This window comes from Pseudorasbora parva, chromosome 12 (genome assembly GCF_024679245.1).
Source record: "Pseudorasbora parva isolate DD20220531a chromosome 12, ASM2467924v1, whole genome shotgun sequence".
NCBI classification, from domain to species: Eukaryota; Metazoa; Chordata; class Actinopteri; order Cypriniformes; family Gobionidae; genus Pseudorasbora; species Pseudorasbora parva.
Window position 1 is genome coordinate 15366439 of NC_090183.1, and position 18211 is coordinate 15384649.

At 37.3% G+C, this 18211-nt stretch overlaps 1 protein-coding gene across 2 annotated transcripts in view; it reads right to left on the reverse strand.

The window, feature by feature from the left end:
- Window positions 1-18037, reverse strand: part of tgfbrap1 (transforming growth factor, beta receptor associated protein 1) — a 33584-nt gene extending 15547 nt beyond the window's left edge. The window contains exons 1-6 of one of the 2 annotated variants that reach the window (XM_067459316.1): window positions 17897-18037; window positions 16300-17001; window positions 8682-8876; window positions 3097-3251; window positions 2918-3000; window positions 224-565 (exon numbers count right to left, since the gene is read on the reverse strand). In XM_067459316.1, the coding sequence (XP_067315417.1) occupies window positions 224-565; window positions 2918-3000; window positions 3097-3251; window positions 8682-8876; window positions 16300-16987 (1463 nt within the window). In that variant the 5' untranslated portion in view covers window positions 16988-17001; window positions 17897-18037. Of the gene's footprint in view, window positions 1-223; window positions 566-2917; window positions 3001-3096; window positions 3252-8681; window positions 8877-16299; window positions 17002-17607 lie in introns of both variants that reach the window. The other variant, XM_067459317.1, reaches the window with a different exon arrangement.
- Between the last annotated feature and the right edge of the window lie 174 nt (window positions 18038-18211).

Here is an 18211-nt window from a genome sequence, read left to right on the forward strand (position 1 = left end):
CATTTATTAAAGTTTTAAATCATGTGCTTAAATTCATGTTCAGTGGATGAAAGGACAGGGCATCAACGATGAAGTCATCATGCTGGTTTACAAGACAACAACAAAAATACTACAAAACGTGAAGCTCAGCAAAGGCATCGAAATCAATCTTTTTTTTGTAAAAGTAATTGGTCAAAAATTCTCTTCAATGGCTACTCAAAGAAATACAAAAGCGAGTACCCACTTGTGATGCTTCTCCAGCCAGGGGGCGCTGTCTCCCAAGAGACAGGCATTATCGGAGGCCAGCAAGTCCAGAAGACTCTCGTGGCCGGTCTCTGCGTACAGCTTCAGCAATGCCGTATCTACGTCTTCACGGAAACCATTAGCGCTGTCGCTGCTGCGCACCTCGTGTAGGTAGCTAATGAGAAAACGTTTGAAGCGCTGTACCTTCTCCTGGTCCCCTTGCGTCAGGTGGTTCAGGTCAGCAAATTCATGAAGTGGTGGATGGCACCGAGTGAAAGAGGAAGAAGCGGGCAGGAGACGCGGATAAAGAGAGATCAGCTCCCGTACGTCCAGCTGTCCCTTCCTGAGATGAACATCAGATAAAACAACATTTTTATTATTTTAATCATAATTATTATTAAAAGCTTAGTTTTTTAAAGTTTATTTTGCTGTATTTGAAATAATACAATTCAAATGTTTCATTTAAAAAGAAATAAAATGAACATTACAGTGGTGTTACTGTTAATTAAAACTAAAAAAACTAAAACTGTTTTTGTTCATTTAAATAAAATATAAATTTAAATATTAGATGAAACAACACAAAAATGAGAAATGCTGCCTTATAAAATAAAAATGTTAAAGGGGGGGTGAAACACTCAGTTTCAGTCAACCTCATGTCAATCTTGAGTACCTATAGAGTAGTATTGCATCCTTCATTTCTCCGAAAAGTCTTTAGTTTTATTATATTTATAAAAGAAAGATAGGCTGTACCGAGTCTTGGAGTCCTGGAGGCGTATCGTGTGGGCGGGGCTAATGAATGACGAGCACACCCAAAGCGTCCTCAAGCGTGGAGAAACCCAAGTCACGTAATCGGATTCAGCTAATACGTGATCCAGAATCAGACTGAAATAAATTGAACAGGAGAAAGAGCAACAGCAGGACGTCCGTCTCTGTGGTATGTACTGTTCTTAGTGGCCTGTCAACATTTGTGTGTCTTTACTCGCAGTTTATGAGGACATGATTCGGTTTATGGACTATTGTATGCGACTAAACCTTAGAAGTAGCAAGCAAAACGGTTTTGCACGTCAGACTAGTGTAACGTTATACATAGAACAACAATGGAGTAACGTTAACCTTTAGCGCATTTGAATGACGAAGCACGTGATCGTGTCGTTTACTGATGTTTACTCACGCGACGAGCCAACAGCATAGACATTTGAAGCAGTTTAACTCACCGGCTGCTTCCAAAGCAGGACCGAACCTTTATCGCTGGGACCGCTCCGTCAAAAACACACTTCTTTGGTATGATTTGGTGAAGTCCTGTGACAGCATTGACCGTGGAAATCCACGATGTTGTGAAGCTTCCCGTAATTTCTGCGTTCAAATCGGTTCAAATCCAGCGCTGCCTTCTGGGAATGCTGTGCTGAAGCGTTGATATCACCCATAGGAATAAAGTGGAGCGGTAGCGCGGCACGTCATAAGTGTTCACGGACGAGTGGATCTGCATCTGAGCGAGTGTTTATGGGTGTGCATTTCCTCTCTCGCTCTAGTCACACGCGCACGCGCACCCTATCGGGAGAAGAGCCCGTACGGCCCATACAAGGACCTTCCGTTCTAGTAACGTCAAACCGAGCCATACTCGAAAAAAACTCTCCGAAACTTGTGAGAAACCGGAAGGATTATTTTTGACAAAGAAATACTCCATCAAACGTCCAACATTAGTTTTTGAAACTTTGTCTATGTTTAGGATGGGAATCCAAGTCTTTAACAGGGTAAAAAGCTCAGTATGCATGAAACAGCATTTCACCCCCCCTTTAAGTTTAAAATGAAGTACTACAATGTTACAATGTTAGGCTTGTTTCCGCCAGTGCCACAAATTGCGATTTAACAAAAAACTCTGAATTGCGTGATATAAGCATGTAATAGTGAGTTATAAAGTCATAATTGTGAGATATAAACTCGCAATTGTAAGAAAATGTTATTTTTCTCCTCAGAAGTTTATATCTTTATAACGGTATATTGCATGTTTATATCATGCAATTCTGAGAAAAGTCGTTGATTGCAGGATATAAAGTCAGAATTGCGAGAAATAAAGTCAGAATTGCAAGTTTATATCCAGCAATTCTTACAAAAAAAGTCTGAATGGCAATGTAAACTCGCAATTATGTGAAAAAAGTCAGTTATCTTTATTCTGTGACAGACACAAGCTTACATACAACTAAAAATTAAATATAAAAACTAACAAAATTCCCAAAAGCAAATAACAAAATTACTCTCTTTTTTTTTTTAAGAAAACTAAATATAGAAATAAAAGCCTATTCAAAATGTTAATAAATACTATAAATAATAGTAAAATAACACTGGCGGAAAATGCCCATTTGCATACATATTAAATAACTCCAGATGCACCTTTCTACTTGTCATCTGAAATATTAGGGGTTAATAGTTCTTGCCGTAAAACAGATGTAGCAGCTTAAAATACATGCCGAATTCAACACGGCACATATCCACTGATATTTATGTCAGCCATTTATTCAGCTATTAGACAAGTTTCTGTTCTCAATCCATTAGCGTACAGCAATTAGGGTCAGGTGCGCAGAGGGATAAGAAGCAATTAGCAAAGAAGTTAATTAACTCCATTCAGTCATCCTCTGAAACATCTGGGCCTGAGCAGCAATTACCAGTATTAATTATATGACAAAAGGATGCACTTCACCTAAAATGCTCTTTTGCTTCTAAAAACTGAAGCTGGCCAAATTGGATGAATCCTGCTTGTTGGAGAATTCTTTTGTGCAATATCTACAACATAAAAAGAGAAATTGATCAATTCAAATCCCCTCTCCAATTGAGAGAAATACTCTTGTAGCTCACTATTGTCAGAGCAGTTCGGTGTACCTGATATTTTTCTTTGGGAATGTTTCTCTGTGCGGCCTCCGTGAGGGTCAAGGCCTCTTCGACTCGATGGCCCGCCAACAGGTCTTGGATCTGACGCTCCAGAGGGAGAGGGACCAACATATACACCGCTTTTGATGAGGCCAACACCACCTTACCTGAGAAAGGGCACCAGAAATAAAGAAATTAGAATAAAAAGACATTTATTGGCTGGTCTGTTCTTTGAACACCACATTACTCAAACACTGTAGATGAGGCTTAATTCCACTGCACTTCGATGCAATGGGGAATGTTGATGGATGTAAAATGGATAATGTGCTCACATAAAACGCCAATTTCGCATCAATGGAATTAAAGCCGCTTTCATGGAAATAAATGTTATAGCATAAAGTACAGCACATTCATAACACACGAGAATGTGTGAAGACTGAAGGTCGTACATGATTAAACAGCTGAAAAATAAATCAAGCTTGTGATCTGCACAATAATGAGTTTTTGACGCAGGACGTATGGTGACTGACCTGATCTGAGCTTGTCATAACGCATTACATCAGGTGTTCCTGAGTAAATTGCCTTCACTACATTCTCTGCACTGCTTGCTTTATTAAATGGGAATGTGTCTGGTTTTCACCATCCCAATTCAAGCATAATCAAGCTTTAGCAAGACTTGACAGGAGAAAATTTCCCGCCCTCTTTGTAGGGAAATTTACCTCAGCACTTCAGAGAAATCAATACTTGTAAACACTAGACTGCAGCACTAGCAATGTAAAGGAATACCAACGAAGACACTGGAGATCTTTATTTATAACTGCTTAAAACACTGATTTTTCATCTGCTTCTTTACAGAGGTTCCTACGAGATTTTGTTTGGCTACAGTCTTGTGGATTTTGTTCTTAAAGGGATAGTTCACCCAAAAATGAAAATGTGATGCTTATCTGCTTACCCCCAGAGCATCCAAGATGTAGGTGTGTGTTTCTTCAGTAGAACACAAATGAAGATTTTTAAGTCCAAACGTTGCTCATATAATGCATGTCAATGGAGTCTATTTCTATAAGAGGCACTATGAGAGTAAACACACAGACATACGAATCCATTTTAAACCCTGCGGCTTGTGATCATACATTGATGTCTTAAGACACAAAATGATCAGTTTCTGTGTGTTTGTTTACTCTCATAGTGGCTCTCATAGAAATACACCCCATTGACATGCATTATACGAGCAAAAGTTGGAGTTAGAAATAGGGCTGGGACAACGCCCAATCGATGTGATCAATGACGTCGACGCAAAAAATACGTTGGCGCGAAATATGCGCGTCGATTCGTCAGACCCAAAACAAAGATTGCGGCGCCGGAGAGTAGTAGCAACCATAGATATACATAATAAAGTATATTATGTAATTAATATATAAGTATATTATTTATTATGTATATCTATGGTAGCAACACGAGTGGCTCCTCAGACTTTCAGAAGTGCAAGGCTTGCGGGTTGGCGCGACTAGCAACTAGTGCTCTTAACACAGGCGCGCATGCACGCATTTCGTTGTCACAGCTACATAAACAAATTTCTGCACACAGGATGACAGATGTTTTCGTAATATTTTAATCACAAAAACGAACGTTTTCATCAAGTGAAAGCCTCGGGCACATTGGCTACCTACACAATAAGCTGTTTTAAATTTAAAATGTTCAATGTCTTATCGCGCTGATGTGACCGAGGATATCCATCCTCTAAGTGAGCACAGTTTCATCCCAGGACTATTCCGGTTTTAAACGGAATATTGGCGCCCGTGATGCACTCTACATGTAACTGTTTTCACTGTCATGCCGCAGATGCGCGTGGCGTTTATGTTGCGTGTCAGCCACGGGGCGGCTGCGTGGCATTTTTCTGCCTCTGCACACTAAAAGCGTGTCTGACGCGGCACTGCTGCTGCTATTGAAACCCTATACTTAATGTTAAACATAAATAGCCTACTGATACAGCAAAGACAACGTTGGCAGGAGAATATTTCGTTCTGTATTGACTGCTGCAATATTTCAAAATTGATAATTGTCGTTTTTATTACTATTAGGCCTATATCTGCATTTATGTTAAACTAGAGACTTTCAAACATGAAAATGTCATTTATAAATAAGCATTCATGTCAAAATGATATTTAAACATCTTTTCCTATTCTATTTTGCCTGGAGACGCTTCCAACACACTCGTGTGGAAAATAGGCGCTCTTCTATTTCTAGCATGCGCGCTTCACATAGGCAGTGTCCAAACTCCAACCTGTTAACATGGGAGCCGAAAACAAAGACGGACACGCCACGCAGCCGAGACGCTCACGGCACGCTTGCAGTGTGCCCCGTATTTGATTAGCCAACTTGTTGATATTTAATCGATGGGCATAGCCTGTAGGCTGAGTTGCATACATAGAAAAATCGTATATTGTGTTTCTTTGTTGTTGGTTTATACTTATTTATTTATGTGTGTGTGTGTGTACTTTATGTTTTCAAAGTTTTATTGAATGCATTGCTCTTGTATGGTCTTTTACTTTGGAAATTTAAGAGCAATAAATATATTGCAATGTTAAGGAATTTGTTTTCTCATTTAGATAATAAAATCAACATGTATAAATTGCTATTAGGCAATTAATGGGGAGATAATCAATTAAAGAGTCGAAATCGAATCGGACAGGAAAAAATAATCGTTAGATCAATCGATGCATCGGAAAAATAAATCGCTAGATTAATCTAAAATAATCGTTTATCTCAGCCCTAGTTAGAAATCTTTATTTGTGTTCTACTGAAGAAATAAATACACCTACATCTTGGGTCATAAATATAGCTTTTTTATTGAAGCTAACTGACAAAACATTTATTAATTTTACAGCACAGTTTGTGTGAATTATAATTTTGTTTTGTGGAATATACTTAATACAGAAGGTCAGAGGTGTGTTAGTTCTGACAGCTTGTGGCCATAACTAATGAGCAACATTAACACAATGGACCATTCAAAAAGGCAACCATCTGAGGAATCATCCATTGCTAAAATAAAGAATCCTCATTGAGAGAAGAGTTTACAAGCTAAAATGGAAAGTGAAAGAGGATCAACACAGCACTGGGCTTTCAGAGATGGCAACAAATCAGAAACTTCAAAGGTTTTAAAAATTACACACATCCTTTATTTTGCGCGACAAGATATTTATACGCCATTGTTATATTGAATGTCAGTGTTTTTGTTTACTTTTATAACAATATTTTAAAATATTTGCTTTCAATAAGTAAAATGTTTGTAACAATTTGACATTTGTTAACAGCAGTGGAAGAGTGATGTTCAAAAAACATTATTTTTGGTGGGGGTTTTAAGACACAATGATCACCGGCAACCAGTATGCCTCAAACCATCATAGTTATCTGCACTGAATGATTGAAGACCAGACATCTGCCTTTTTCACTAAAATTTTGATTTAAAAAATGGGGAGATAATTAAGCACTTGCATGGATGATTTGTTCACAATAAGATTATGAATTTAAGATTCCATCTTTTTTTTTTTTTTTACTGATAAAAATCATACAGATTCTACAAGTATGGAAAGTGACGGCAGAGCATGACTAATTTGCGCAACTATAAATGTGACTATAGTAGGGCTGCACGGTATTTGGAAAAAGCTTACATTGCAATGTTTTGTTTTTCTGCGATCTATATTGCGATTAAGGCGGAGCGGTTTTATCGATATTTTCTCCCCAAGAAAGTATCGATTTTTAGCTGCAAGTATCGATACATAAGTCCTATTCAAATCCGCAGTGTTTACCCCATAGGGTTAAAATCATGTTATTCCAAACTTACTTCATATCACTTTATACTTCATAAGTCGAGTGTTTTACATAACCTTCTGTGATCTCATGTGACTTCTAGTCAAAAAATCTGACAAAAAATACACAATGATAAAAGCTATGTTGATAGCATTGCATTATAGGCCTAATCTATTATGAAAACACCCGACATGGCATAAAGAACACAAACAAACCATATATTGTTGCAATTGTGTTTTTATTGTCTTCAAACGTGTCTATCTGCAAGTTAACAATCTCTGGAAGCTGTTTGTTTATGTGAGGGAGTTCAATGTCACATGGTTTGCCACTACTTCTTCATTAGTCCCCTATATGGTCTCAATGTCCACTAGCACAGGTCATTGGCGCCCTCAGGCTGCCAGTATGAACTGAAAACACAGCACAGAGTATACAGCGCTCATAATGATACATCCACAGATTTTGGATAAAGATTGAATAAATAATAGTTCTCTGTAGAGAAATTTCACTCAAGCATATGTGAATCTATCAGTATTTCTCCACATCTGCACACATTTGAACTAAAAGCCCTAAAGGGGTTCTGTTTTGTCACGAGTCTTCATGACGACCACAGATACGTTTTTTATGAATGGGAGCAAATGACGCGCATATTACAATCACAAGGTACTCACACGATTTTCATATCCATAACTACTGGCACATTACGGTCACTATAATACTTTAAGAATAAATTAGGAGGTAAAAAAAAAAAAAACCTCATTGTTTTTTGTTTTTGTTACTTTTTAAAACTCCATTGTTAATTGCAATACTGCATTTTATTAGCTTTTCAATAAATTAAAAATATTCTCTCAACACATCTTTGATTCATTTTATCCAGCATTTGCAAGCTGTAGACTCTAGTCTTTGTCCAGTCAGAGACATATATTGTGTAACTGATGTTTTTAGTTTTCAGTTCAATTAATTCAATCCAAGAAAATGGAACACTCACAAGATGTCACCAAAATCGAATTATAATCGAATTGTATCGTTGGCTGAATATCATGTATCGTATCGTGAGATTTGTGTATTGCCACAACCCTAAACGCAATATAAAAACTATTTTACCAGATGATTTGAATAGCTCTATTTAAAAATAATTATTCAAGAATAATTGGGCTGATTTTGTTGGGGAGTACAACAGCACAGAAAATAATTAACAATAATAATAAATAAACAATAAAAAAAAAAAATGATGAGCATAAATACAACAGAAGAGAGACAGAACTGAAAACGGCGTGCAAATCCTTTTGCATTTGATGTCTGACTCGATTTAAATGATAAACATTTACTCTATGCTAGTTCAATTTTGCAATTAATCCATGAATCACATGCGTTCTCAACCAGGGTGCAGCTGGCCTGTACGGATCAAGGATTAACTACGATCCCTATACTTGACATTGCGCACATTGCGATAACAATGCTAAAATGAAATATCATGCAGACCTAGACTATAGATACTATAAATAGAACATAACCCACATTTAACTTTACATAACTGAAAATGTGAGAGATTATACGGCAAATTATGAGAAGAGGTACAGTCTATTAAAATGCTGTACTAATCCTAGGTCCCATATAATTGTCAATAAATCTCTAGAATGTTGGAAATTAGTGGAAAGACACATTTTCGATGTTTTGTCGAATGAATAAATGCCATTTAGACACACAGACTGCATTGTTAGCCCTTCTATCCGGTCTGTGTGAATCGGCACTAAGGGTGAAATAATGCTAAATGTATGGGACGTAACTGTTACCTTCAAAATCCTGAAGAAGGTGTCCATCTCTGAATGACAGTGTCTGTTTGAGCTGCTGGTCCAACATGCTGTGAACAGTCACAAAGCTTTCATCCAGCGCGACCACATACGGGAAACACACAGCAGCCGCAATCACGCTCTCTGACCAGCTCACCGGTGCACGCTGAGATATGCCTTCTGCATTAGCAAACATCCCTGAGAGATAAAAAAACCGAAAGATGCATGATTCATCACAAATGATCCCCATGACTACAGTCATAGAAGAGAAGAAAGGCTCATATCTCAGGTGGTGTGTGGCTGAACTTATTATAAATATTAAAAAATGTATAATAATAATAAAAAAAACATAAGGAGAAATCCTCCAAAACATTTTGCTTTGCAAAAAAAGTGGATGACATTTTTGTACACCAAAACCAGGAAACGATTTCCATCAATGTTGAAAGTAACTTGAGTAATGTAGTCACTTTTTTTTAAATCAAGTAACAAGTAAAGTAATGCATTACTTTTAAACGTACAAAAAAAAAAAAAGTATCTGAGTTACTTTTTCAAACACATAAAAACCAAGCTACTTTACGAGGTGTTTCCAGAGGCGCTGTGTGCTGTGTAATGGGGGAGGTTACAGTAGTTTTAGACTAAATGCAAGCATGCCTTTACTCTTCTCACTTGCACAAAACAACGGATTCAGTATTCCTCAAAATGAATAAAAACAGTGAAACTAAATCTGCTATAAATAAATATCCAATGTCTTTGCTGCTAACTTTGGATCATCCAATTAAACCATGCTAATAAGCAAAAAAGACTTTAAATAACCATCACATCTTTATGCTGAAGAACGAGTGTTAAACTTTCTATTCTGCTGCATTTCTGAATGGCAGAAGAGATGAAAGGTTTGTTTGAGCTGTGCCCTCTACTGTACAGGGATGAGTTTGCATTTCCTTCAGCTGAGGCTTATTATTATGATGGATGGCTTGAGAAAAGCCAACATACTGAAATGCTATTTAAACTTAATATTATTCTTCTGAGACTATTTTCTGACTACTACTCCTGCTACGAGCAACAAACTCAACAGACCTTGGGCCTGTTCTGAAGTGTGTTACTATACTTTTTCAAACTGATCAGACTTGCAGTTTTCGCTTCGTAATTCCCATTAACTTCCATTGGCTGAGGAGAAATGCACAATCTAGTGCCACAGAACTGTCCACTAGAGGGAGACCCTTGACATTTAATTATTCAATTCGTGTGCCTGAACACCTACAAACCTGAAACCCGATTTATTTGTAGCTATTGCTTGTTGTGAACTTTAACTTGTAAGTATAATTTTGCTGTAATAATAAACGTATTTATTAGAACAGAAAAATAGCATGGGTATTTTCACACACAAAAAATAACAGAACAAAAAAAAGTATTTTGTATTTTATATATATATATATATATATATATATATATATATATATATATATATATATATATATATATACATATATATATATATATATATATAAATAAATGTAATATTGTGATATATTATTACAATTTAAAATTGTAATAATATATGGTTTTAGAATTAGTTTTCAATTTATTATACTTTAAATGATCATTTATTTCTGTGATGCTAAGCTGAATTTTTCAGTATCATTCCTCCAGTCTTCGGTGTCACATGATCCTTCAGAAATCATTCTAATATGATGATTCATTTTCAAAGTTGGAAACATAATTTTTTCTTAAACCTGTGATACTTTTTTATAATACTTTGATGAATAAAAATTAATAAAAAAAATTAATAAAAAAAGCAAATGTTTTAAAAGTAGAAATATTTTGTAACAACAATATACACTACTGTTTAGTAATTTGGGGTCAGTCATTTTTTTTCTTTCTTTTTTTGAAATAAATCAATACATTTTATTCAGCAAGGATGTGTTAGTAAAGTAAAAATTGATAGTAAAGGAGATTTTTTTTTTTGTTACAGCCCCTAAGCTATGGAACTCTCTCCCCCTGCCTCTCAGGACAACAACCACGTTACATGAATTTAAATGTAAACTCAAAACACATGTTTAATCAGTATTATCAATCGTGAAAATGTAACCTTGACATAACAAAATTAAAATGTTAACTCACTACCAATAATCTGCTTCTAACTGCCCACCATGGTGTCTGTAATTAATGTTTGTTACCTATGTCTTTAATGTTGTATTGTAAATGTAGTGCGATTTGCAACTGCAATTCACTCATTACTTGAACTGGGCAAATGTCCACTGTCCATCTATGTATAAACTGCTTGTTATGTACTGTTATTGTGAAGCGTCCTTGAGCTTGGGAAAGGTGCTATATAAATTAAACGTATTATTATTATTAATATTATTTTTAAATATGTTTTTATTTTGAACCTTTTATTCATCAAATATATTAGGCAGCAGAACTGTTTCCAGCACACATAATAAATCAGAATATTAGAATGATTTCTGAAGGATCATGTGACACTGAAGACTGGAGTAACAATCCTGAAAACTCAGCTTTGCATCACAGAAATAAATGATCATTTAAAGTATAATAAATTGAAAACCAAATATTTTAAATTGTAATAATATATCACAATATTTAAAAAAATTCTGTATTTTTGATCAAATAAATGCAGGCTTGATGAGCAGAAGAAACTTATTTCAAAAACGTTACAAATAGTAATGTGTCCAAACTTTTGCCCTGTATTGTACTGTATATGTATGTATATTAGGGATGCAACAATACAGTTAGCCCACGGTTCAATACACTAGGGCTGTGTATTGCCAAGAATCTGGCGATACAATACGTATCACGATACAGGGGTTACGATACGATATATTGCGATATTGTAAGAGAGGCAATATATTGCAATATATTGCGATATTGTAAGAGAGGCAATATATTGCGATATTTCTTTTTTGTGTGTTTTTGTTTTTTATAATTTAAAAGAATAAAGAACACAACCATAAGCCTAAAACACGAGACAAAGCATTTTATTTAATTAATACAGTATCATTTATAACACTAATCATATGCAATGTGCAATCTAAATTAAGGGAAATGTAAAGTGACTGCAGGACTCTTTATGTGTATATGTTTTAAAGGTTCACAGTATAGCAGTGGCTATTTAACAACAGAAAGTGCAGTCCATTTCATGACTGAATGACTGTTTGTTTTATATTTAACACAGTAGCCCCGATCACACAGAACGGGTTTTTGCAGCGAGAAGCCTTTTTTGAATGGATTTCGGTTGGCAGAGAGCATTATGCGCGCTGCTTATGCGCCCTGGGCGCCTCGCGTTTTTGAAGGAGCACTGCGAGCGCATGAAGTTGAAAAAAAGTCAACTCTGAGCGGAAAAGCGTGCAACATCATCACGCTTAGGGCTGGGCGATATGACGAAATATATCGTCTGGACGATAGAAAATGTCTATCGTTTTATATAAGGCTCTATCGCTTACGCCACGATAAGGTGTTTATGGCAGAATTTTACGTCAAGATGCACCTCACGCCACGGCATGCCCATGCAATACATAAACGCGCTCCCTCTGTCTCTCTCTCGCTCTCTCACTCACACACACACACGCGCTGCAGCCTCCCTTCCACTAACGTCACTTTTTTAAAATCCCCCACAGCGCGAAACACGAGTCCCGCAAACGCGCCGCAGAGGAGCTTGTTTGTAATCAGAGGACAAATGGCTCCTTAGTTTCGAAATGGTTTGGGCAAGGTGATCGCGTTGAAAATAAAGGCGTTTGTCTAGCGTTAGAAGCTCATTTGAAACATTGCCGCGGCTCATTTAAGAAAATGACAGCTCCGAAGAGACGCCGCTTTAGTTTGAGGTAGTGCTAACAATAATAAAGAAAGACGATCAACACCTTATGTGTTACCACTGAAATGAAGATGTAATATATTTCCAAATGTAAGCCCATCTTAAGCGAAATGCACGCTTCATCCTGTCGTCTGCTCTGGCTCTAACCTCGAGTGTTTACTTTTTGCAAACCTTGTGAGCACGCAAACCCAAAAGCTGTGACCTCGCGCCAAATGTTTTTATTGGTTTATTAAGTACAAACAGGGGAGTTATGAAAAATTGAGTGCGAGGGATATGTTCAATCACACAAAAAGATTTTGGAATGAGATGGCCAACTGTAGTAGCGTTTAGTCCACTGTCTATAATAGCCTAATTTAAAGATCACTTTTTTATTTATTTTAACTGACAACTTTGATCGGTTAACGTTGATACGGTCAGCCATCGGTCAAACGGTCATCGGTTAACATCCCTAGGCAGGTGTTAACTTTACTAACAGTCTTGCTTTAAAAAAAGGTTCTAAATAAAATAAAAATGTAGTCCATACTACCTTTATTTGTTTTGTATATCATTTCAAACTGCATTTCCACATTGCAATTTTGTATAGACTATTCATAAACTGAATTAATAGAAAGGTTGCTATATCGTTATGTATATCGTTATCGGGATATCAAATGAGCTATATCGGGATATGAAATTTTGGCCATATCGCCCAGCCCTAATCACGCTTATGTTCTGTTGTCCAATCGAATGAATGAAGCGGCAGGCCTTCCGTTGTGTTGACCGTTACATTGATTTGACTGACAGTACAGGTGATTCGGGGGTTGCCTAGAAACATTAAAGCGTTTTCGAACCTGAAAAACGCGTTCTGTGTGATCGGACCCTAAAGCTGTTTTCTATAAAGCAGTCTATTGTATAAAGTGCTGTTTCAAGTAACGTTACTGAGCTGCAGAGCTGGTGCATCCATATCCACATCGCTATTATCTTTCGTTCTCCTGCCACCGCTGTCAGATTTGGTGTGTGTTTATTTTGTTACCGAGAGGAAAACGTGCAGTACATTCTATCGAAACGCTTCTCAGCAGCGCGGGTGACGTCAGGATGTTAAGCGAGCTCTCTGTTTCAATGTGTTTCCCGAGTATTAGATTATAACTTGGCCTATTTTGCAAACAAAATGATTCTTGTCGATTTCCTTAGTGGCTTCTTTATAGCTGAAGCCAACATGAGTCCACACTTCAGCTCTGTATACTGCAAGAGCGGAATAATTCTATCGTCTTGAGAGCTGGGTTTGCTAATGTAAACACTAGCACTTTCACCTTGCGCTTCTCCGGCTCCGCGTCAGTTATACGTTCTGAGATAACACTGCCATCTAGTGGTTGGGTGTTATACAGTCTGTGGTTTAAACCGAACACAAAGCCACGAATCTTGGATGTAAATAAATAAATATATAAATATCGATACAGCGTTTTTTAGAATCGATACAATATCGCCAAACATAATATCGCGATATTCACGTATTCATCGATATTTTCTTACACCCCTACAATACACGCCTTGGTTGTTAACCATGGTTTTTCGGTTCGGTTCGGTATGTGACAGGAACAGAAAAAAGGTTAGGGAGAAAATGTTTTTATTAAAATTCTCATTCTTGATTTTACTTAAAACCCTTACTTATACTTAAAACTTTACTTAAAAAAGCCTTGTATATATACATAAAGATTTACAGTGGCAGCTCAGAGATGAACAGTAGCATTTAAGTATTGGATTAAATGAATAAATGTAGGCTAAAACTACAGTCTTCAACATATAACATTGATTAAAAGCTACTGTATTAAAGTTTTTTTTAGTTTTTTTTAATAACATAATTTTAGAGGTAAACTGTCCCTTTAAGGACTAGGCTGCGCTGCTGTCATTTGAAGATATATATATATATATATATATATATATTATATTATATATTTGTTTGCCATCTTTTAATAATATCATGGCGCCGCAGCACCCACGGTACAGCAGCAAAGTTCCTTGATTATTACGCAGGAATGCGAGTATAGTTCCTAGCCACATCGGCCTAGAAAATCACAACTTTTCATTTTCCGTCGGCCTTAGTACACAATGTTACTACAGAAGAGTCAAGTTTTAAATAGGAAAAATATCTAAATAGAAAAATAAAAATAGAAAGTCTTTGATTATTTTTGAGCGAGATGCTAACGGTCTAATCAGATTTAATGATCTATGCTAAGCTATGCTAAAAGTGGCCGGAGATCGGCTGAATGGATTAGAAAATAGTAAAACTCAACTGCTTAACTCGAGGGGAGTTGGAAAATGAGCCTATTTTTTAAAAAAGTTGGATGTTCCTCTAATGCTTCTCTTTGTTGTTAACTGATTTATAAACCATTCTCATTACAAATTTGGGAAAATGGTTGGCACATGTTGCATTCCCAAATCATAAGCCCAAATACACAGCACCCGCAGGTGCAGAGTAGCATTTACTGTGAATCTAAACTGAAAATGAACAGTGTGTTGTTCTTTACACTGAAACCAAGGCTGGTCAGCCTATATATTTGTATAATTACATCACAACCATTGCCATCTGATGATTGCACTAAAGGCAAATTTATACTTCAGCGTCGGACTTCCGCCGTAGTCTATGCTGTGGGCTATGCATCGATTTTCATTTATACTTCTGTGTCCTTGTCCGTGTTGACGTGCAGTTACACATGCAGAGGGACTGAGGGAGCATGTGTATCCCTGAGGGAGGGGTCCTGGCAGACCAATCACAGTGCTTGCGGTCCGCGTAGAATCAACTTTTTTACATTACATGTATATACCGGTACGTTACATTTTTGGAGAGGTGCACGCCAGGGTACGTCATACTCGTAGGCTACGTCATACTTGTAGGCTATGCTTGCAACACACAGCCTACAACGTAGCTACGGCGTACACTCCACACAGAAGTATAAACCGGGCTTAAGCCATGTCACAGTCACAACCATGTATTGTCAAAATGCATTAAAACAAAATTTACCGGGCAACTGACAAGTAACACAGTTTCATCGGTGCACCGATTTTTACTCGCATTTGGCACCCGTTTGTGCAGCACTGTTAAGAAGCAATCCGTGCATTAAATAAATGCATTAGAAAACTAAATATTTTGCAGTTTATTTAGTAATGGTTTAAAGCCATTTCACGGTTTCAATCATCAAGTTTTCATAAACACCCCACCCCGACACATGTGGGTCATACTTTTCAGGATGTTAAAAAGCAATGTTACTTATATTTGGAAGCTTAATTACGGTGACGTGGTGAAGTTTGTTTATAACCTAGATTTAGCTTTTTACTTCATTTTTGAAGATTATTATGAACATGTAAGAATCATAAACTGAGAGCTTATTTTCTGCAAAAAATCCAAAAAGCCAATGAAGAAATGTTTTGGGGTTTTAACTTCGGGGTTGCGCTACAAAAATACGCCATTACTGCACTGTAGCAAAATCGATAAACTTTTCACTAAAAACAAAAGATAGAATGAGAGCAATATCTATATTTATAGAGACATACATTTATCATTTGTATTAATCCTGAACCATTCAACTGATGACTGCAAAGAACGAAAATATGTTTAAAAAATAAATAAAAAATTCACATACATAAACAAACCTGAACAAATTCAGCAACAGATCTTATTTAAATCCTTCAATTAAAAAGCATTAAAAAAAATTATAATAATATTTTTGCTGAGGCTAGCTTGTAATTAAATCTGCATAACATTGGTGGAAAAAATGAACAAATGCACTGGACATTGTTGTGTTTGGTCATTTAACTCACCAAGCCCGCCTGGGCCAGCCAGAAGAAACTCTTCCCGGCCGATCCTCTTAACAATGGGTTTCCTTTCTTCACAGTCATAAGGGAACAGGTCCTGAGAGGCACCTGTGCTGTAGTTCAGAATCATATACTGTGAGGACAGGGCAAGACAGATATTGTACCCGTCCAGGCTCAGGGCACAGGGCTGCTCAGGTGTGGTGACTTCCTTTAACATTTGCACTCTGTCCTCATGGACCGTACAGATCTGGACAGCCCGCCTGCGTGCCAAAACCACTGCCATTTCCACACAGAATGCGTCCCCTGTCACCGGATTCTCGTTGATACAAAACGCTGTCACACCTTTGAGCTTAGCGCCCCCGAAGGGCACAGGCTCCAGGGTAACCATGTCCACAACAGTGATGGTTGAATCACAGAGGACGATTAGACGTTCCAAAGCAGAGGCGGCCTTCAGTTCGGCCACTGGCTTCTTCAAACCCAGGTATTTGTGGAGGAGCTTCTGGGCATTGTAGGCCAGCTTACCTTTGGTTGTCGTGTGCTCCTCTAGTATAAAGTGATGGATGAAGCAGTCATTGGTGCCCAGGTACAGGTGTTTGCCACAGCACTCTATGCATTCGATGTTTATCCGCACCTTTTCGCCCATCACCTGCTCCCGCTCCACGGCGGGAACCAGTTCAAAAGCTTTCACGCTCATGGTGCCACCCACATCTACGGTGAGAGAGGGAAAAAAAGAAATTAGACTTAGACTGGCAACAATTTGGGGCAATATTATAAAGAATATTATATGAAAATAATAATATTAAAAAAATAGTATGAACATTAAAAAGACAAAATATAAAATGCTGTACAAGCCTTTTGTACTTTTTCAGATCTTAAGCAGAGAAAACAGAAACAAAACCCTTTCAGTTTAGCCTTGCACAGACAAATATGAGAAATATTATTATGAAGTATATTATGATGAAGACATTAGAATAGTAAATATTTGATATTTAAATATTTGAGATATACACCTTTGGGTGCATCCATGTAGACAGTAAAGGGGAATAAATGGTTTCTTAGTGCCACACTTATTGGTATATTTCATCATAATAGAATATTCTAAAGCAATAAATCACAGCTCTGACAGTCAGTGACAAAACAGGCGTCTTTTTACCTGTGGTTTGTATTCCACAGTTGCATTACTTATAGACTTGTCTTATCCGCTTTCTAAACTTCAGTATTAGAAAGTTATTCACACGATAATTGTCTGTCCAAACAGGCAAAGGCCACGCTAGCAAAACCATCATAACAAGATGCATCAACACAAACACTTACTCGATTCCTCTTTCAAGCACCAGCTCTTGCTTCACATCCACGCAAACAGACCAGTATGAGCATTTATATGAACGACAGTTCTTTGATTACGGGTGCTCATGGGAGTGTGTTTCAAAACCTACTGAGATGCCTATCACCTATTATGCCATGAAAGCTGTGTTGGAAGACAGCTCGCTAGGTTTTAAAACAGCCTACGTGTTTGGTAGGGTGTGTGTCTGTGTGTTGAGGCATGCAGTCAGCGCAGGCGACGCGACAGGTGATGTGAAAGAAAGCCGAGCTCATATCGTACCCCAGCCTTGGCCAGTGCGGTCCTGATTTGAGAGATGGCAGCGTTTTCACGGCCTGCCAGTTTCATTCAAGAGCCCCACTCCACCTCCTTCTCTCGCTCTCGCTCTCCCTGCTGTAGCGCTTCCTGTTTCACCGCCGAAATACATCCGGCCACGTGATGAAAGTGTGTGTGTTTTTTTCTTCTTCAAAAAGCGTTTACGAAAATGAAATATCAAAGCGAAATTGATTACAATAGATTTTGTACTAATGTCGTTACATAATGCAATATTCCTGATTTGTGTCGCCTGGTTAGATTGGTTAGAATGTTAGATTTTTA